Below are 20775 nucleotides of genomic sequence, written 5' to 3'. Positions count from 1 at the left end.
CATTTCTAAACACCACAATCAAGGCACAATCGGGTTGGCTCTTCCGAGACACAAATGGCTACTATGACGGTTCAGGTCAAGCAGAAGGACAATGCACCAATTCGTCATTAGAAAGTGAACTCCAAGCAGCACTATACGCATTACAACATGATGCGACCAAAGGCTCCACAAAGATTCACATGGAAGGAGATAATAAAGAAGCCACAAAAATCCTACAAGGGAAGAGTCCACATTTTGCGACACACAATTGGATTCAGGATATCAAATTCTGGGTACAAAAGTTTGAGGACGTCAAATTCACCTGGACCTCAAGGAACAACAACAAATGTGCGGACATACTAGCAAAGTCACCTCGACCACCAAATACTGCTACCATTTATTATGATTTTGTTCCGAGATTCCTAAACTCTATATTGTTCCATGATTACATTTAAATATCAATAAATATTTAAGTGTTAAAAGAAAAAAACATTTCTCTTGCGTTTACACGGATGTAACCGTTTCGAGAATCACAACTCCTATCATAATCACAATACAGTAAACTTATTTTAGAAAAAAATGTTAACGTCAGAAGAATTTTGTGAAAAAATAACACTAAGAATACAAAAGTAGACATCAATTTCAATATATCCCAAAAAAGCAAAAAAAAAAACATAAACACATATGTAATCCTTTATTTTTTTAGAAAACGAAAGCAAGCAATTAATTTTAGGTTTTGTACCCCATGTTATCACGTTTTCCAAAAAAATTCTGCAATAAATCTTTTTTCGAGAAGGGTTAGTTATCTATCTTGAAATTCTTATGTTATAAATATCTTGGAATTTTTATGTTATAGATATATCTTTATACCATTTAAATTTCATATAGTTGGACATCTAAAATTTGTTAGAATAAAATTTTTACTTATAATTAAGTTTCTCGTACGAGTATCCTAGAAAGTGTTTGATCGTCATGGTATGAAGTAATAATTGTATAGTATTTTTGGTATCCTCAAAAAACCATCTTCCTTATCCTCTTCTACTTGCTTATTTATCTTCTTTTAACTTTGTGAACTAATCTAGCAATTCTCATTCAAATAAATAAATTCATCATTTATGTCTTCTACAATGTAAAAGTTTATTGTTGAGAATTTATGATGTTTTTCAAATAGTAGGTCAGATAGAGAGAGTATCTGAGTTTTTAGATTTTTTAAAACTTTTTTTGTATTCAGCTTAGTTCTATGTTTCTCTCATCGATTTAAGTTGAATATATTCATCAGTATTATTTATATCCTTATATTTAGAGTACTTCAGATTGGTTTAAATTTTCATTTTGTTGGAAATGTAACAGGTTTGGTCAAGGGTTTAAATAGAGGTCGTGAAATTGTGTTCAAAATATGTATTAAACTGGTTGATAGTTTGTTATTAAGCTATTTCTATCTTTTTTTAGCTTGTCTGTAAAATCTATATGTCGCGAAATAGTATATGATATTTTATTTTGTTCATAAGCTATTTCAATATCAGCCATTATTGAATTTGTTTCATCACTGTTGGCTTCAATTCTGAAAAGTGTAGCTTGGTAGTTGTCACGCTAATCGAATCATAACTAATAGGGCCATCAAAAACTTTTTAAAAAAAACATTTTATTTCAAACCTTCATAAAAAGAATCAATAATGCAATTATTAGGAAGTACAATAAATAATAAATTTGTAAAAACAAAAATTAAAGAGAAATGCCAATAAATAGGGAATACAACTCATACGTTTTCCACACTTGTGATAAGTACCAAAAAACTAAAGACAGAACTGTTTCCTTTGTTTTTCACTACCAAAAAACCATTCGGTTTGTTGTTTCTTGTTTCTTAGTGTGTTTTCGAAAAACGTTTGAATCTTTCAGGTTTTCTCGAAGGTTTAAAAGCTAGAAACAATGTCTGAAAAGGTGGGAGCGATAGGTGGTAACAAGGGAGGAGCACTCGATGATGGTGTTTTTGATGTAGTTAAAAAAAGTAATTGTTGGAAAAGATTTTCACACGGTAACATATATCAAGATTGAATACGAAAATGATGGAAAATTCAAAATCCGTGAACACAGGACAAACCGTGGGCAACTAGAAGAGGTAATGGAAAAATTCTTAAATCGGTTCTTATCAAACCCGTGAAAGCTAATAATAAGTTTTTTTTATTTATTATGGAAAATGAAATCCAGTTTTCATTAGATTATCCAAGTGAATATATCATAGCCGTTGGTGGAAGCTACGACAATATTTTCGTTTATGGATCAACATTGATCAAATCTTTACTCTTCAAAACCTCTTATGGAAGAATATCTCCGATACTTGGTCATACGACGTTATTAGGAAATCCAGCAGGGAAAGAATTCATTCTCGAAGGTAAAAATGGAGGAAAACTTCTTGGATTCCATGGACGTTCTGGTCAAGCTCTTGATGCTATTGGAGCAAACTTCACTGTTGTGGATTCGTCTCTTAAGACATTTAAACTTCAAGGTGGGAATGGAGGTTTTGCTTGGGACGATGGCGCTTTTGATGGTGTTAGAAAAGTTCTCATTGGACGAAATGGTAAGAATGTGGGTTATGTCAGGTTTGAGTATTCGAAAGGCCAAATAACGGTACCGCATGCTCATGGGAACAAACAAGAAGGTCCACAAGAGGTACCTTGATATAAAAGCTTTATGTAGTCTCGTACGTGTGTACTAAGATATTAGTATTATTGTTTAGTTTTGATTGGAGAAAAAAAAAACTATATGGTTGCAGTTTCTGGTGGATTATCCTAATAACATATTACATCAGTGGAAGGAACAATTGATGGTTACCTTACTTCACTTACGTTCAAGACATCTAAAGGAAGAACCTCCCCTGCTTTTGGGACTGTGGTCGGTAGCAAATTTGTGTTTGAGGAAACAGGTTTTAAACTTGTTGGGTTTTATGGTAGGTCTGGTAATGTTATTGATGCTCTTGGGGCACATTTTGCCCCTCTTCCAACCGCTCCCTCTCCTGTTCCAGTTCCTGCTCCCACTCCCATTGGAAGCACTGGCGGGACAGGATCTCACACAGGAGGAAGCAGATTGGACACATGTTCAGGTGGAACCCAAAAGATGGAAGCACAAGGAGGTAAGGGAGGCAACCAATGGGACGATGGATCATGATATCTTGTGTTTTTGTGTAATTTTAGAGCTTAATTCTTCATTGTTTTGTGCATATTCATGAGCATTTAGGTTGTTTAGGTTGCATTTTGCATCAAGTTTGTTATCTCAGATGACGGAGTAGAGATGTACAAGGAAAGTGTGCTTTGGAGCCAAATAAGTCAATAATTAGCAATATAATGGAAGACACACATTTGGATGCACACAAGATGATTGATGATTCGGAACCAGTTTGCAGTTCCTCAAAGATCGACTCGTATGAAGACCTTTCTTTGAGATTTAGCTCCAGAGTTCTTCATCTAAGTTATTGGAAATTGAGTAATCTTTGCAATGGAGGAGATTTCAGGCCAATCAGATGTGCGTGTAAAGAGTTATACCTGTCTGAGTGAACGTATATACAGCCAGAGTGAATACAGGAGCCACACACGGCCAAGAGCAGCGGCCAAACGGTGGCCGAGTGAAGACCAGCGGCCATCCCAATCGGTCAAGAGCTGGCTGATGGAGTTCAGTAAGAGGAAGATCGTTTACAGCAGCGGCCAAGCTCAATCGGTCAAGCCATGACCGTTGGAGCCACGCGACCTCATCAATCGGCCAAGCCATGGCCGATGGAGCTCAAGAAGAGAAAACACCGTTTACACCAGCGTCCACCACCATCGGCCAAAGTGTGCCCGGCCATCTCAATTGGTCAAAGCATGGTCGTGTGAGACCATCACCACACTTGTTTTAGTTTTGATCCGGGTTTGATCCGGTTTGAACTGGGTTGACCCGGCTCCCTTTTATTTTGCTATAAATACTCTAACCCTATTAAGGGGAGACTTATCTCTTATCTCTTATCTTTGGTTGATCTTTTGTTTATCTCTTGTTTAGCAGCCACTTAGGATTCTTAAGCTTATTTACTCTTGGTTTGTTGAATGATTGAGTACTTCTAAGTTTTTTTAATAGCAATTTCTCTTTCAAATCTCTTAATCTATAATCTCTTATTATGATTTCACAAAGATCAAACTCTTTCCTTTGTGTGATCATGATGATGAGTGAGTAGAACATTAGAACTTTGGGCTAGGTAGATTAGGGAGATATATGATTGATCTTTTATGTCTAGAGCCTTATTTATGTGTTTCCTATCTTGTTTATTGTTAATAATGCTGTAAAGCCTTGATCAAGCTTGAATCTAGACATTAGGATTTCCATTGCCCATAAGGTGTTTGATGAAATTCCTGAACCAAACTATTCAAAGGCTTTGCACTCCTAGCCAATGGAAATTGATGATTAGGGTGCTTAGTGGTATTAAGACTTGTTCTTAATGCATGCTAGCTTTGTGATTGCCTTTGGAAAAAGTTGATTATCACTTGATTAGCATAGGAATCTCTACTATGGAAATGGATTGATTTGCATTAGTGTTCTTAGCCATAGGATTGTTCTTGATTGTTGCCTGGACATCTAGGATTGATTAGCTATCTCCCAAGTCAATTACCTTGCCCAAGGTTCACTTGTTTAATCTTGATTTAAAGTTTGTTGTTAGTTGTGTTCTATTTCTTTTCTTTAATTTGTTTGCTAGTTAAGATTGTTACAACAAAACCAATTCCTGTTAAGAATAGATTAAGCAACTTTGTGTATTCTTAGTGAGTTGATTAATGTAGATTGTGGATTGATAATTTAATTGACTGAAATATACTACATCAGATCATATCACGACGATGTAACAAAGATATATGTTGCAGCTGGTGGTTTAGGAATCGAGAACATTAAGTTCGATTATGTTAAGAGCGGAGAGAGAAAGGAAGGAATTTTCTATGGTGTGAAATCTAGTAGAGCTGTCGTTTCTACGGTGTGTGTTACGTTTTTTTTCTCTCTCTTCAATGCTAATTGTTCGATTTCTCTTATTCGAGAAAATAACATTTTGATCTCGGTTATTTTACAGATCGAGATAGGTTGGTATGACTCTTCTAATATCATTCAAGGAGTCAAGTTCAAAACCAACAACAATACTTCTGTTTTCATTGGATATGAATTTTTTGGAGATGGTACACAATTTTCACTTCAAGTGAAAGATAAGAAGATCATCGGTTTCCATGGTTTTGTGGGCCCTCATCTCAATTCTCTTGGAGCATATTTAGCTCCAACCTCATCCTCTTCTTCCTCCTTGACTCCTACTCCCAACAAACTTGAAGCGCAAGGAGGAAATGGTGGAGAAACATTTGACGATGGTGCTTTCGATAATGTAAGAAAGGTTTATGTTGGTCAAGGCAATTCCGGTGTTGCTTATATCAAGTTTGAATACGAAACAAATGGCAAAATAGAAACGCGTGAGCACGGAAAAATAACATTGCTAGGAACAGAAGAGTTTGAGGTTGATTCGGATGACTACATCACATCGGTTGACTTTTACTATGAGAAAGTCTTTGGCACACCAACTGATATGATAACATCTCTTATTTTCAAATCATTCAAAGGCATTACCTCTCAGCCTTTTGGAATGGTTTCCGGAAACAAATTTGTACTCGAAGGAGGCAAAATCGTTGGGTTTCATGGACGAGCAAGCAATGGCATCCATTCTTTAGGAGCATATATATCTCCCTCGATGACATCTTCTACTCCGGCAACTCCTAAGTCCTTTAAACTTCCAGCACAAGGCGGAAACGGAGGAGTTTCTTGGGACGATGGTGTTCATGATAATGTGAGGAAGGTTTACGTAGGACAAGACGATTCTGGCGTGGCCTTTGTCAAGTTTGAATACAATAAAGGATCGGAGTTTCTCGCTGGAGATGGTCACGGGAAAAAGTCATTGCTCGGAACAGAGGAGGTAATTAAATACATAGTTGTTTTGTTACTCCATGATATTATTTGGATTTATTGTTTTTATAATAATAAAGTTTCTCTACGCAAAATGCATAGGCCTAGATTGTGAGTTTCTTACGAATTGAGAGTTTTTATGGTTTGCTGTATTTGGCAGTTTGTGATCGATCGAGATGATTACATTACATCTGTGATAGTTTACTACGAGAAACTCTTTGGCTTGGAGATAGAAATTATAACGGCTCTTATATTCAAGACATTCAAGGGAATAACCTCTCAGTCGTTTGGAATGACGTCAGGTGATTTCTTCTTGCTCGAAGGCGGAAAAATTACCGGCTTCCATGGAAGTTCGAGCGACGTTCTTCATTCTATCGGAGCTTATATGTCTCTTTCGCCTACTCCGATGTTGCGTGGCAAGTGGATCCAGGTATGTATGTAGTAGGGCTGAATATTTGGTTCTACTTATCGATTTGGTCTGCAAATTTTTACTCATTTTGGTTTTGGTATGCATTTGAAAAAAACAAAAATGATTTAAGAAAATATATTTAAACTAGATTTTAACCCGCGGTATTTTTATAGCTAAAATTTTTAAAGTTTAAGTTACATTTATTTTTTGTTAATATTGTTTGTTTCGTTTAGTGTTTAAGTTTGTAAAATTTTATTTTGATTATCAATTCTAGAATTTCACCCATAGTACAATTTTTTTTACATAATCGTAATAAATCAACTTAATTAGATATGTCTAATATTCTAAAATTGATGGTGTTAACAAAACAATAAAATGAAAATTTAACCCGTATTCAAGCGTGGGACTAATGCTATTTTTAAAATTTATACTAATGTTAATGTAAACCGTCTAACCTTATAATGTGTTCTGCAGTATAACCCCGTTTTATAACATGTGTAACATTTATAAGTTCACATATACATAATATTTTAACTTTAGTAATTTAAATTATATCAATCATTCTTTGAAATTTTTTAAATGATGTTAAAATATATTAAAAATGATAAACAAAGTGAAATATAGAAAATATTATTTTAGAAAAGATAATGTTACTGTCAAAAAGATAAGTGTTAGTCTTTCCCTTGGCCACCTTAGTTATTTTGTTGTCTTTTGAAAGAAAAAAAAATGCATAAGAATCTCATATAACTTGATTAGTATATACATGTATGTATTATAGAGCTCAAATGTCTTTCTCTTTCCCCTTAGAGATAACATGTTTTAAACAGTAACATGCTAACATGTTTTAAACAGTAACATGCTGTAAAAATAGTTAATAATATAAAAATGATAATAAAAGCGAAATTAAAAAAGTCTATCAAAAGTTGTTTATAAGTGGGTGATATTGAATTATATGTATCTAATATATCAACAAAATAATTAGTATCTAAATAATTTAGAACTCCAAGGTTTTTCAATAAAATGCTGTGAAAATGTTAGTATAGATTCATTTTAAGTATATATAGTTTTACTCAAAAAATATGGAATTTTAATAAAGTAATGTTATTTAGTATGATTGTTGTACGTTGAATTAGGTGGTTTGATATTGGTCAGTTTGTTCGCTACAAAAAAAGCTCAGATCATTTCCATGTGAACATTATTAATAGAAAAATATTTAGGTGAACTTTTGTGTTCGCCTCCTCATTTTCAACCAATCAGAATCTTCTATATATTATCTTATTTAAAAAATAAATCAAAATTATTTGTCGGTTTGGGTTTACAAATAAGGTGATTAGAGTTTAGATTTTATAATTAAAACGAAATTATATGTCGGTTTGGATTTACAAATGAAGCGGTTAGGGTTTAGATTTTACAATTAAAATGAAATTATATTTCGGTTTAGGTTTGCAAATGAGGTGGTTAGGATTTAGATTTTACAATTAGAACGAAATTATATGTCGGTTTCGGTTTACAAATGAGATGGTTAAGGTTTAGATTTTATAATTAGAATGAAATTATATGTCGGTTTGGGTTTACAAATGAGATATATAGGGTTTATATTTTACAATTAGTATAAAATTATATATCGGTTTGGATTTATAAAAGAGCGATTTAAGTTTTTAATTTTATAATAATGTGTACAGATTTTATTTTATTATTTTATAAGAAGGTGAATAAAGAGGTTCCTTCACCCATAGGGGTGAAGCCAAGTATTGTTCTTATAAATATGCTACTGTAAATTGTGTTTTAGCTATATGCATTATCATTGTTAGGTGGAGCAAAAGTCAAATGAACCTGGACCAAGATGCTCGCACGCTATAGCAATGGTTGGAGACAAAATGTACTCTTTTGGAGGAGAGTTAACGCCAAATTTCCACATCGATCAACATTTATACGTCTTCGATTTAAAGACTCACACATGGTCACTTGCTCCTCCTAATGACGACTTTCCTGACCTCCCTTGCTTAGGCGTTTGCATGGTGGCCATCGGCACTAACCTCTACGTCTTTGGTGGTGGTGATGGCCACCGTAATTACAGCGGTTTCTACTCTTACGACACAGTTAAAAGCGAGTGGAAACTCATAACTCACGTTGATAAAGGACCAGCACCCCGTAGCTTCCACGGAATGGCTACTGATAACAAGAATGTCTATGTCTTTGGTGGAGTGAGTACTACAGCACGGGTCAATACACTTCATGCTTATAGCATTGTTGATCAAAAATGGATTCAGCTTCCGAATCCTGGAGAGTTTTGCAAAGTGAGAGGAGGACCAAGGCTCGCAGTTGTGCACGGAAAGATTTGGGTTGTGTATGGATTTAACGGGGATGAACTGGATGATGTTCATTGCTATGACTCTGTTGAAGGTAAGTGGACTAAAGTGGAAACAATTGGTGAAAAGCCATGGGGGAGGAGCGTATTTTCGATAGCAGTTTTGGGGAAATATATTGTTATATCTGGAGGTGAGGTTGATATGGACCCAAAGGCTCATTTGGGACCGGGGAAATTGACCAGTGGGACTTTCGTGTTGAACACGGAAAATTTGACGTGGGAGAAGCTGGAAGAAGGTCAAAAACAAAACTTTATAAGGCACATATATCTGGTAACTGCTTCATTGAGCTTATCGGCACATATATCTCTGCATCATATTAGCATGCTTTTGTCTTCACAAGGCAATTAGCAATGATTCTGCGTGAAGCGCTTAACACCAAAACAAAACTTTGTATATCTAGTTTTTATGACTTTTGATTGCTAATAATAATCCGTTTGGTTTCTCCAGTGTTATTGTGGGAGAGAACTCAACCGTCTTTGGGAAAACGCACCAAGCAGTGACGGGGAAGATGATGAAAATAGGATTGAAAAGGGTGCTGCAGCTTTCAATTCCTCCTAGTTACCGGGAAGTGACCCCATGTATGTCTTTCTTCCTCGAGTCTCAAACCAATGACCCAAACCTTTCTGATGTTCAAAGTTAGGTTCCTTCACTATCCCTCCTTCCCTCATGTTTATGAAAACTTTTGTAATATTTGGGACTTGTACTCTTGGATTTTTTCCTGAACTTATGTTGGATGTAAAATTAAACTTATGTCTTTGTTTAATTTCATGTTTGTTTAATTTCATGTTTGTTGTGTTTTAGTTGTAGTTTTCATAATCAGTTTTGGTATTATAAAATCAAATAATTCATTTTAAAAAAAATGATAATTAAACAGTCGTCAAACAGTTACCTAAACGTACACAAAACATTAACCAAAACAGTCGCAAATGAGTAACCAGATCAATCGCTAAAGCGTTGCAATTCAGTCGCTAAATTTAGCGACTATTTGGCGAGGGAAAAACGACCATTATTATCAGTCGCCAATTAGTAGCTCCATTTCGACTGTTTAGCGACTGATTATTTTAGCGACGCCACTGTTTACCGACTACGCATGTCAGTCGCCAATCAGTCGTTACTAAGTATTTTGCGACTGAATAGTGACTGTTTTTGTAGTCGGCGATTCCATGTTTTCTTGTAGTGCACTTTTGATGGTGAAGAGTTTATTGAGCTACCGTGCAGTCTATTTGACTTTAAATTGATGATGATTTCTTAGCCAGAAGAGCTAAGAAATGCCTTATCGGATTTGAGGCAGCTTGAACAATGGCTGTGAAGCTCCTTCCAAAGGGGAACTATTGGGCCTGACCATTTTATAGTTTTTTTCCGAGGGACCATAACATTTTTTTACTTGCTCTTAGACCAACTTCGTTGAGGCTGATCTACATGTTGTAACTTGTAACTAGCTTGATAGACAAAAGGATCACCCCAAGAATACTATACTTCTGTTAATACGTACTGAAGTAGTTTTCTTTCAAAAGTAACCATTAGATGCGTTGCGTATTATTTTTCTTTAGTGTAACAAATTCATGGTTTCTTGGACTTATATTAATTAGTTAGACACCGTAGGAAGCATTTCCCTCACATTGAAAAAGAATGTAAACGTTTTTGAGAATTAAATTACTATCGTTGTCAAAAGAACATAAAGCGTTTGTATAGCTGGTTGTAGGCATGACCAAAATCAAACCGTAACCGTATTTCGGACCATAACCAGACCGTATCCAAACCCTAACCAAACCGTAACAGTATAAAATGGTTAAAAACCGTAACTGTTAACCGAATATGTGGTCAAATTATATTAACCATAACCGTTAATTAACTGTAACCGTATCAAAACAGTTGGTTAACCGCATAGTTAAACCGTAATTTGTTAACCGTTTTAAAAATGTAATAAAATATACTAATAATTATTTATTTAATATGAATTATATGATATATAGAAATATGAGTACGCTAAAATAACATATTTATTGTAAATAAATAATATCAATTATATTATATCATCAAATAATTTAACCGTATCATATTATTAAATACCGTAACCGTATATAACCGTAACCGCTTCAACCGGAACCGTATTTAACTGTAACCGTTTAACTGTTTAATAAACGGTTATGGTTAAGGTTAAACAAAATTTTTAACCGTAATCAGTGGTTGATAAACCGTAACCGTGGTCATGTCTAGCTGGTGGGGTTGGTTCTACTGTCACATTATATAAGAAAAAGATCACTATCCACCAATCTAACAAAGTTACTCTCATCCTTCATCGTACTCTCTTTACTCAGGTTACTATTTCTCTCTTCTTTTTGGTTTTACTTTCTCTTTCTTCTTGGAAATTTCTTGACTCTTGATCCACAAAACAGCATAATTTGATTATTTTATTCTTAAAATGTTTTGTTTTTCCTCTCTAACTAGTGAGTACTCTTGAGTATTACAATATTTCAAAGAACTTATAAACAAAAGGAAAATTGGCAAAGCAAAGATAGCATAGTGTGATACATCCTTCGTTTCGGAACATAAAAGTGATTTTTTGATATAAGTGAAAAACATAGTTTTTGTTGTTTCATTAGGAAGCAGATAGAAACAATGTCTGAAAAGGTGGGACCGATGGGTGGTAACAACGGAGAAGCATTCGACGATGGGATTTTCGATGGTGTTAAGAAAATAATTGTTGGAAAAGATATTCGCAATGTAAATTATATCAAGATCGAATACGAAAGGGACGGAAAATTCAAAATCTGTGAACACGGAACAAATCGCAGTCGATTACAAGAGGTAATGATATATCATAGCTTTCTTATTCAAAAGTCCGGTTCTTATCAATCATGTAAAAGCTAATAATCAATTTGTTTTTGATGAAAAATAAAATCTAGTTTTCAGTGGATTATCCGAGTGAATATATCATAGCCGTTGGTGGAGGCTACGATGATATTTTCGGTTATGGAGCAGCATTGATCAAATCGTTACTCTTCAAAACCTCTTACGGAAGAACATCTCCCATACTAGGTCATATGACGTTATTAGGAAATCCAGTTGGGAAAGAATTCATGCTGAAGGGTAAAAATGGAGGAAAACTCATTGGTTTTCATAGACGTGCTGGTGAAGCTCTTGATGCCATTGGACCTCACTTCTCTGTTGTGGATTCGTCTCTTAAGCACTTTAAACTTAAAGGTGGGAATGGAGGGTTTGCTTGGGACGATGGCGCTTTCGATGGTGTTAGAAAAGTGCTTGTTGGACGAAATGGTAAGAATGTGGGTTATGTCAGGTTTGAGTATGCCAAAGGCCAAAGAACCATACCGCATGCGCATGGGCATAGACAAGAAGCCCCACAAAAGGTATCTTTATATAATAGCTTTGTGTTCTAAGATATTAGTATTATTATTTTCGCTTTTGATTGGAGAAGTTTTTATATTTTGTGGCAGTTTGCGGTGGATTATCCTAATGAACATTTTTTTTTTTTTTTGAAAATATGTTAAATTAGATTCAAAAAAGAAAATACATTTTTACATCAGTGTTCAACAGAAATTAAACCTTGTTTGTTAAAAACAGAAACATCTGATTTGGTAGAAAAAACAGAGGAATTAAAAACGTGATGCTAGCCAAAAGCCCAGTCCGTCTTCATACCGGGCATCACCTGTAAGCTGGATCGCAAGCAGCTGGTTACGAATTTGTCTATCAATCCGTTGAATAAGTTGAGCTTGTGGGGTGGGAGGAGCTTCATGGCGACGGTCATTCTGTTCCCAACAAAGGGAATATACGCAGATCTGCAAAACGTAGCGGGCAAGAAACCTGGTAGTTCGATGGGGCCAAGTCGAAGAAGCAGCCTGAACAACAGTGTGCCAATCCGTGGAGTACCGAGTGGAATAAATACGAGTGGCTAAGTTGTGCCAAAGCCCAGTAGCAAATTCGCAAGAGAAAAAGAGATGGTCTCTCGTTTCAAGAGCGTTGTGACAGAGAACACAAGTGGGAGCCGCTCCAATGTTCCATTGCATCATTTGATCGCCTGTGGACAGTCTATTTTGCACTGCTAGCCAAACACAGAATGAAAATTTCGGAGTGGCATGTGTGAACCATACCCCTCTACTCCAGTCGACTACAGCAGAGGCGTGACGGAGGTTATTCCAGGTATCTCGGGCAGAAAAAAAAGCTTTGTACTCATCATTCTTCCCTTTCCATAAAACTTTATCCATCTCTGAGTTGCGGTTAAGCCATTGCGTATGCAACACGTCCTCTATGGAGTTGAGTTGGGCTGTGTGATGACGTCTCCGACGACGGTCCCAAGCCTCAGCAACGGTGGCATGTTGACCGATACCCATATCAATGATTCCCCTCGTACCAACTAGAGGCATAAGACGACCCAGACTAGACCAGTTATCAAACCAAATGAAGTCCTCCGGCCATCATTGACCTTAGTCCTAGTGAGAGGTTGCGCAACATCCCGAAACTTCAAGATTTTTTTCCACATCCACGAGCCCAGCTGCGTTGCCTCAACTGACCAGAGAGATGAATTCTTGAGAAGAGTTTGTTTCACCCATATAACCCACAGTGAATCCTCACAAGAGACAATACGCCAAATTAGCTTCAAACAGCTGACATCATTAGCTTCTTGCAGAGACCGAAAACCTAAACCCCCTTCAGTCTTTGGTTTACATACGTCCTCCCAAGAGACCTTACCTTTGTTTGTGTTAAGCTTTGGTCCAGACCAAAGATACGCTGAACAAATCTTCTCCACAGTTCGAATGCACTCTCGGGGTAGGCGGTAAGCAGCTAACCAGAAGTTACAAATACTCCAAAGAACAGAACTGATTAAGTTGAATCGACCGGCATACGAGAGGAAACATGCTGACCAGGATCCAATTCTTTGTTTGATATGCTCAATAAGGGGAAAGTAATCCGCTGCAGAGAGACGCTTAGTGACTAGAGGGAAATCTAAGTATCGAACCGGCAGTGTACCGACTGCAAAAGAGAATCGATCCATTATTACTTGTTGAATCTCGGGGGAGACTCCCGCAAGGTAAACTGTTGTTTTTTCCATACTTATACGCAGACAAGATCTCTTTGCAAACTTCTCAAAAACCTGGACTATTCCCTCTATGGAGCGAACACTACCATCAGAGAACACGAGCAGATCATCAGCAAAACTGAGATGGGTTAAGCCAATGATCTTGCAGCGTGGGTGATAGGCAAACTGTTGTGAGACTGCCGCTTGATCCAACATTTTTGATAAAACGTCCATAACAACAACAAACAAGTAGGGAGAGAGAGAGCATCCCTGCCGTAATCCACGTTTACTATTGAAAAAACCCGCGAGTTCTCCGTTTACTTAGACAGAGAAGGAAGGAGTGGTTATACAGAGCATGATCCATTTGACAAAAACAGGAGGAAACTCCATCGCCATCAGTGTGTTTTGCAAAAATCCCCATTGAACAGAGTCGAAGGCTTTTGAGATATCAATCTTAATAGCAAATCAATTAGATATTGTATCCTTGTGATAATCCTTGACCAATTTCGTAGCAAGTAAAACATTCTCAATTAGGAGTCTGTTCTTGACAAAAGCAGACTGATTCCCGACTATGAACTTTAGCAACACTGATTTCAACCGGTTTGTTATTATTTTCGAAATAACCTTGTACAAAACATTGCAGCAGGATATTGGCCTGTAATCCTTCATCTCTCTAGCCTTAGACTTCTTTGGAATCAATGCTAAAATTGTTTAATTGACTCCCTTGGGCAGGAAACCTTTGACAAAAAACGACTGAACTGCCAAAACAAACTCATGACCCACATAGTCCCAAGCTGCTTTATAAAACTCTGAAGTATACCCGTCCGGACCAGGTGATTTATCATTTGGCATTGCAAATAAAACCTTCTGAATCTCTTCTGCTGATACAGGTCGAGTCAAAAGAGTTTTTTCCTGTTCAGAGCAGCGATACAACATCAAACCTTGTAAGACATCGATTGAAACCTCCTCATAATCATCCGGCACCAACTGCAGGAACTCCCTAAAAAACCTCTCTGCTTCTAATTTAATGTCTTCCGGATCCTTACAGATAGAGCCGTCGGGTCTCTGAATCTCCCTGATAGAGTTCTTCGCCGCACGTTTAAGCACAGCCCTGTGTAATGTTTTGTTGTTCTTATCCTCAACCTGTAACCAGTGCAGCTTCGATCTCTGCTTAAGGTATTTCTCCTCCAAACTAGCCACACGCTCCCACCGCTCATAGGCTTTGTTCTCCGCATACATCGCTTGAGGCGAAGGGCACAAAAGTGTCAGCTCCTGCTTCTTACATAAATCCTCATAAGCCTCCTTTGATTTCTTAATCAAGTCACCCATTCTATTCCTAGCTAATTGCCGCAGTATGGGTTTCAATGCTTTCAACTTCTTAGAAAACCTATGTAGCGTGGATGTGGACATGTGCAAAGGTTCAGTTGTTTGCCAAGCTTCACGGACAAACGGTTTGAAGTCAGAGAGACTCTTGATAGCATTTACAAACTTAAAAGGTTTTCGAGGAGGACGTGTATTTCCCCCACCCGCCGTTAGTTCTAGCCGACACCTCATATGATCTGAGCAACCCCCTGCCTCGAAAGCACTATAGGATGTCGGAAAAGAGTGCAACCAACGAGCATTCACCATTACTCTGTCCAATTTCTTGGAGATGAGATCGGTCTCCCTCTTGTTACTCCAAGTAAACAAAGGGCCATGAGCTGCTAAATCGGAGAAAGAGCAATAGTTCACAATACTTTGAAAGTCCCTCATACCAGCCGTGACCACAGGCTGACCATCAAGATGAGAATGCTCCGACAAATCCAAAGTTTCATTAAAATCCCCCATTATCATCCACGGCCTGTTACCAATAAGCGGGCTATCTGCATGATCACGAAGCTCCGACCACAGCTCCCTCCTCTCTGTTGCCGTGTTATAACCATAGATAAAAGAACAAAAAAAATCCTCATCCTGATCAGGCAATTTGATTGAACAAGTTATCATCTGTGCACTTTTGTAAAACGGAGTGAGAAGGACATCAGGTCCCCACACTAGCCAAATTCGACCCTGACGATTGTGCTCGTAATTTGTTAAAACCGACCATTCATTAAAAACTTTCGATGCCACCAATGAGACCTTCCTCTCTCGTACTCGTGTTTCTATCAAACACCAATCTTCATCTTATTTCCCTCCACCCATTTCTTTATAATGGAATGTTTTTTTGATCTGTTTAAGCCACGGACATTCCAAAAGAAACCAGACATAATTAATGATGTTTTGAGTTCTTCATACCCGCTCCACGAGTAGAAGAAACAGTGACCGTTTTATGAGCTGTTTTAGAATCTCGGGGGAGATATGGTCGCATAGGGGGTTCTTTCGTCGATGTATCAGCCAGTGAGATTGAAGTCTCCACCACTGAACATCCTTGAGGAGCAAACTCCTTTGTAATCTCTACTGGAGGCGTCACAACCTCGTCTGAGATCACCACGTCCCCATCGTCCATGTCCTCATTTCCACTCAAAACAGAGTAGGAATTCGATAGTGTCGAAGCCTTAGCCGGAGAAGAGTTGGTTCCCTTACTAGGGCTACGACTCTTCTTCTGAGGGGTGCTCCAACCATCCGCATTCCCCGGTGAAGTCGCTACCAAACCCACAACAGCCGAAACATTAGTTTCCCTAGGTGTACATTCCCCTGCTACAACAGTTTGTGCTACCTCTAAAACCCTGTCCTCCTTCTCCAGGGTGTCCGATATGTCTTTCTCCACCAGAGCCGACAAACTACTCGCCGTAAGACAAGAGTCTCGTAAATGTCCCCATTTGTTACATCCAGTGCATCTTGGTGGAAGCCAAGGGTACGAATAGCGTATTACCGCATCCAACTCTCCATCTTCTTCACCTCGAATGACAAATTCACGTGGTAAATCCTTAGTGAGATCAGCTTCAACAAGGATTCGAGCTTCATCAAAACAGTCACATGCTTCAGTTTTTGGGTGGAAACGAACTGGCTTCCCCACACCACTTGCTAAGAACTCCAAGTATTGAACTATGGGAATGCAAGTATTGAACTAATGCAAGGTAAGTAATGAACAGGATACTAAATGAATGCAACAGAAATGCAACTAGGGTGAAACAGGACAAACACAAATCATAAACACAAGTTCTGGGTTGGAACTCGAGCAAGCACTCGATCGAGTGCTGATCGAGTGCAGGGTCGAGCTGGACAAATACGCAAAACAGAGCAACACAAGAAAAACAGAGCAATACCAAAACGAATCAAACAACAGGATTTAAGCTAAGAAATCAATAAACAAGGAAGGCCTTGAGGAGGGATTCATGGGCTGGACTATGATTGAGGTCATCTAACTTGGTCAACAAATCTCAAACAACTTGAGCTAATCTCTAGACATATATTTCTAAGACATGTCTAATCCACTCTCATGGCAAGAAACAATCAAACTCATGCATCTCTAGACTTGTTCTCACAAAGTAAAGAATCTACACAAGCAGGCATTAAGCAATATGTCAAAAATCAAACAAGACTTCTAATCTCTTAGCAAGCCTAATGATAGTCTCTAGATCTAGCCTTATCTATGCTCCTTAGACATTGGTGTGATGCTAAGAGGCTTGAAATCAAACCCTACCCTCTCAGATATAGGATCAACATTAAGAACATCTAGCCTAGAAGAGATCTACAACAATCAAGCTTGACCAAATCAAACAAACCACAAACACAGCCCAGCCTAACCCATCCTCAAGATCCTAAGCAACTACTCACAAGAACACATGATGAACATCAAAATCATAAACCCAGAAAATGATGAAACTTGCATTATTAGATAGATAAAGCAAAGATCTACAATATTGAAGAAGGAATCAAACACGAATTCTTAATATCTTGAAAGTTATGGAACCAACAAAATCCAAGAATTCTTTGTTTTTCTCCTTCAAGGAGGTACAAGATCTAAAAATAAAAGTGCAAAAGGAATAATTCCCAAAAAGGTAAAAACTAGGTTTTTGACTCTCTAAAAAGCTGGGCTCTTTTGGTGGCTGCAGGTACAAGCCCTTATATAGAAAATGTAGTGGAAGCCCTAAAAACGCTAAAAGACAAAATAGCCAGGCGGCTCGACCAACTCGACCTGGTGCTCGGTCGAGTGACCGGTCGAGTTGGCTCCTCTTGTGCTCCTCCCACTCGGTCGAGTCCCTCTCAGCACACGGTCGAGTGTCTGGTCGAGTGGGCAGTCGAGTTGGATTCCGGACCTTGGTTCTTCAGCCTTAGCTCTCTTGCTTTCTCTTTATGATTGCTTCACTTCTCCTCAGCATTGCTTCAATGCTCCTTAAGCTCCAAAATCACCTGTTTATGCATGAAAAGATGCAAATGCAATGCAACTAAACTCTAATGCAAGAACAGTCCTAAAGCTATGCAATAATTGTCAAAATGGATAGCAAAAGATGTGAATATATTAAGGGAAAACAGGGTAAAATATATGAACATCAAGGAGCTTTCTCATTGAGAAATTTCCCAATTAAGAGATCTTCCCATAGAGGCTTCGACCCCGTTAAAACCTCCTTAGGCACAATAACCCTCTCCTGCCCATCTACCTTCTCTACCACGAACTTCTGTTTCGTAAACACATGTTTTTTAGCCACCGTAAGAAACGACTTCTTATCCGGAGCGTCACCCTTCTTCACCAACCCTTCTGACCCAGTGACCTGCTTAGATCCCGCTTGCGGAAGCGGAACCTCGCTTGGCCCCCTCACATTATCATCAAGCCCCACCTCTACACGAACATCAGACCCACTTTCCGATCCGAGAGCAACCCCAGTGTCCTCCATAGAAGACCCGGACGACGGCATCCGTGGCCGTCACGAAAAAACCCTAAATCGCCTTTTGAATCTCCCTTGCCACGTCAGCAGAGAGAAAAAAAAATTTGTGTCGTGGTCCTCAAAAGGAAGACGTCAAAAGGAAGAACATCCCCTGCTTTTGGGACTGTGGTTGGTAGTAAATTTGTGTTTCAAGAAACAGGTTTTAAACTTGTTGGGATTTATGGTCGTTCTGGTAATGTGGTTGGGATTCTCTCGGTGCATATTTTGCCCCTCTTCCCGCTGGAGCTCCATCTCAGGTTCCCAAAAAGAGTGTGACCAAGATCAACATTTCATCTGGTAACGGGGGAATTGAGCAAATCAAGTTTGATACTGTCGAAAACGGAGAGACAAAGGAAGGAATTTTGCATGGTGTGAAGGCTACAAATATCATTTCCACGGTACGTTAGCATTTTTTTTTGTTACACTCGAGAAAGTTTTAGACGTATATGTATTACTTACATTTTGATCTAACTTTTCTCTGAAACCTTCAGATTGCCGTAAGCAATTATCCTGATGACTATCTCGTTTATGTCGAGAGTTGGTACGATTCTTCCAATGTCTTCCAAGGAATTAAGTTCAAAACCGACAAGAACACTTCTGAGTTCTTTGGTTATAAACTTTCTGAGGATGATGGTACACCGTTCTCTCTTCATGTCAAGGATAAGAAGATCATTGGCTTTGCTAGATTCGCTAATACGAATCTCAATTTTCCTGGAACTTACTTTGTACTTAACCATTCGGCCTTGACTCCTTCTACTATTAAGAAGCTACAAGCAAAAGGTGGTAATGGAGGTGCTTCCTGGGATGATGGTGTTTTCGATGGTGTTAGAAAGATACTTGTAGGTCAAGGAAACGATGGTGTAGCTTTTGTCACGTTTGAGTATAACAAAGGCACTCAAGCCATAATCGGTGATGGTTATGGGAAGAAAACATTACTTGGAACTGAGACGGTTCTTTAATTCTTCTCTCTATTCTCTTTCTAGTTTCTCCCAATAATTGATTTCTTGACCTAATTTTCCTCTTCTTGTTTTTTTTTATGTAGTTTGAGGTTGACTATCCAAGTGAGTACCTCACTTCGGTGGAAGGTTACTATGATAAAATCTTCGGAGTTGAAGCTGAAGTGGTAACCAGTCTGACGTTCAAGACTAACAAGAGAACGTCTCAGCCGTTTGGATTGACTGCTGGGGAACATTTCGAGCTTAAGGAGGAAGGTCACAAGATCGTTGGGTTCCATGGGAAAGCTAGTGATGTGGTTCATCAGATCGGAGTCCATGTCGAGCCCATTTTCACCAATTATAGGATTACGCTTTAGTTCCTTCATTTTCTTTGATGATTTTGTAAAATAAGGTCAGGTGACTCAGGTCCATGGGCCATGCTTATGAATTTGTGTGTGTGTCTTAGTGTCACTGCTTTATGGTAGCGATCATGTGATGTTCTGCTTTGATGTGTTGTAGTTTCTATTTACATCTTTTGCTTATAACTGACACACACAAAAATAGATTAGGTCAAGCCCATAACAATATATCACGTACTTTTAAGATCTTGATTAGTTTTTGTGTTTGTTTTTTAAAAAATTTAATACTTTTTAGTTTTCAGAAAATATTTTCTTAAAGTGTTTTGTTTGGATTTGTACATATAAATAATAAATAGAAAAGACGTGAAAATTTTAAAAGTCGTTGCTAATTATTTTTTTATAAAAAGTGTAAATTTGTGGAGAGATGATACATGAGTCCGGGTTGACTTTTTGGGTTAGATTTTTTCGGACTAAAATCTCATACCCCATTTTCATCAAAACAATTTTTCAAAAACTCCTCAGTGGTAACAAGACAATATTACCCTTAATGAAAGTTGCTAAAGGTTAAATATAATTAAACCAGCAAGTGTTCAACGAAAAACACAAAGAGCTCAGTGGTTGAGAGCTCCATGCGCACGCGCGCGCGCCCAGGGTTCGAATCCCACTATGTGGGGTATAACTAGGGTACAACTAGGGTACAACTAGGGTACAACTAGGGTACAACTAGGGCTAGGATGTTTGATTTTTATTTCAAAATTGTTAGAGGGGTAGTTTTCTTCCTTCATTAAAGAAGATGGTATTTTAGAATTAAAGTGGATGTATAGAAAAGAATTTTTGGGATAGGGATACAAGAGACTTAAATCCGATTTTTTCTACATTCTACATGTCGTAACTAGATT

At 37.8% G+C, this 20775-nt stretch overlaps 2 protein-coding genes and 1 pseudogene across 2 annotated transcripts; all 3 read left to right on the top strand.

Moving 5' to 3' along the window:
* Positions 1-1750: 1750 nt before the first annotated feature.
* LOC104778125 (thiohydroximate-O-sulfate sulfur/sulfate-lyase (nitrile-forming) NSP2-like) lies at positions 1751-9488 on the top strand. Its single transcript, XM_087506998.1, has 8 exons — positions 1751-2095; positions 2185-2646; positions 2750-3106; positions 4857-4963; positions 5057-5938; positions 6089-6358; positions 8149-8976; positions 9154-9488. Exons 3-8 carry the CDS (start codon positions 3091-3093, stop codon positions 9262-9264), a joined length of 2214 nt encoding a protein of 737 aa, XP_087363124.1. The 5' UTR covers positions 1751-2095; positions 2185-2646; positions 2750-3090; the 3' UTR covers positions 9265-9488.
* LOC147947811 (myrosinase-binding protein 2-like) lies at positions 1906-2655 on the top strand. Its single transcript, XM_087507459.1, has 3 exons — positions 1906-1971; positions 2027-2095; positions 2185-2655. The coding sequence occupies exons 1-3, from the start codon at positions 1906-1908 to the stop codon at positions 2653-2655; spliced, it is 606 nt and encodes a 201-aa protein (XP_087363585.1).
* A 1837-nt stretch (positions 9489-11325) lies between the features above and the next one.
* LOC104779314 (myrosinase-binding protein 2-like) lies at positions 11326-19939 on the top strand (annotated as a pseudogene).
* The last annotated feature ends 836 nt before the right edge of the window (positions 19940-20775 follow it).

This window comes from Camelina sativa, chromosome 3 (genome assembly GCF_030686135.1).
Source record: "Camelina sativa cultivar CO46 ecotype springtype chromosome 3, ASM3068613v1".
NCBI classification, from domain to species: domain Eukaryota; kingdom Viridiplantae; phylum Streptophyta; class Magnoliopsida; order Brassicales; family Brassicaceae; genus Camelina; species Camelina sativa.
Note: the sequence above shows the minus strand (reverse complement) of the source record. Positions and strands in the feature narration are given on the sequence as shown.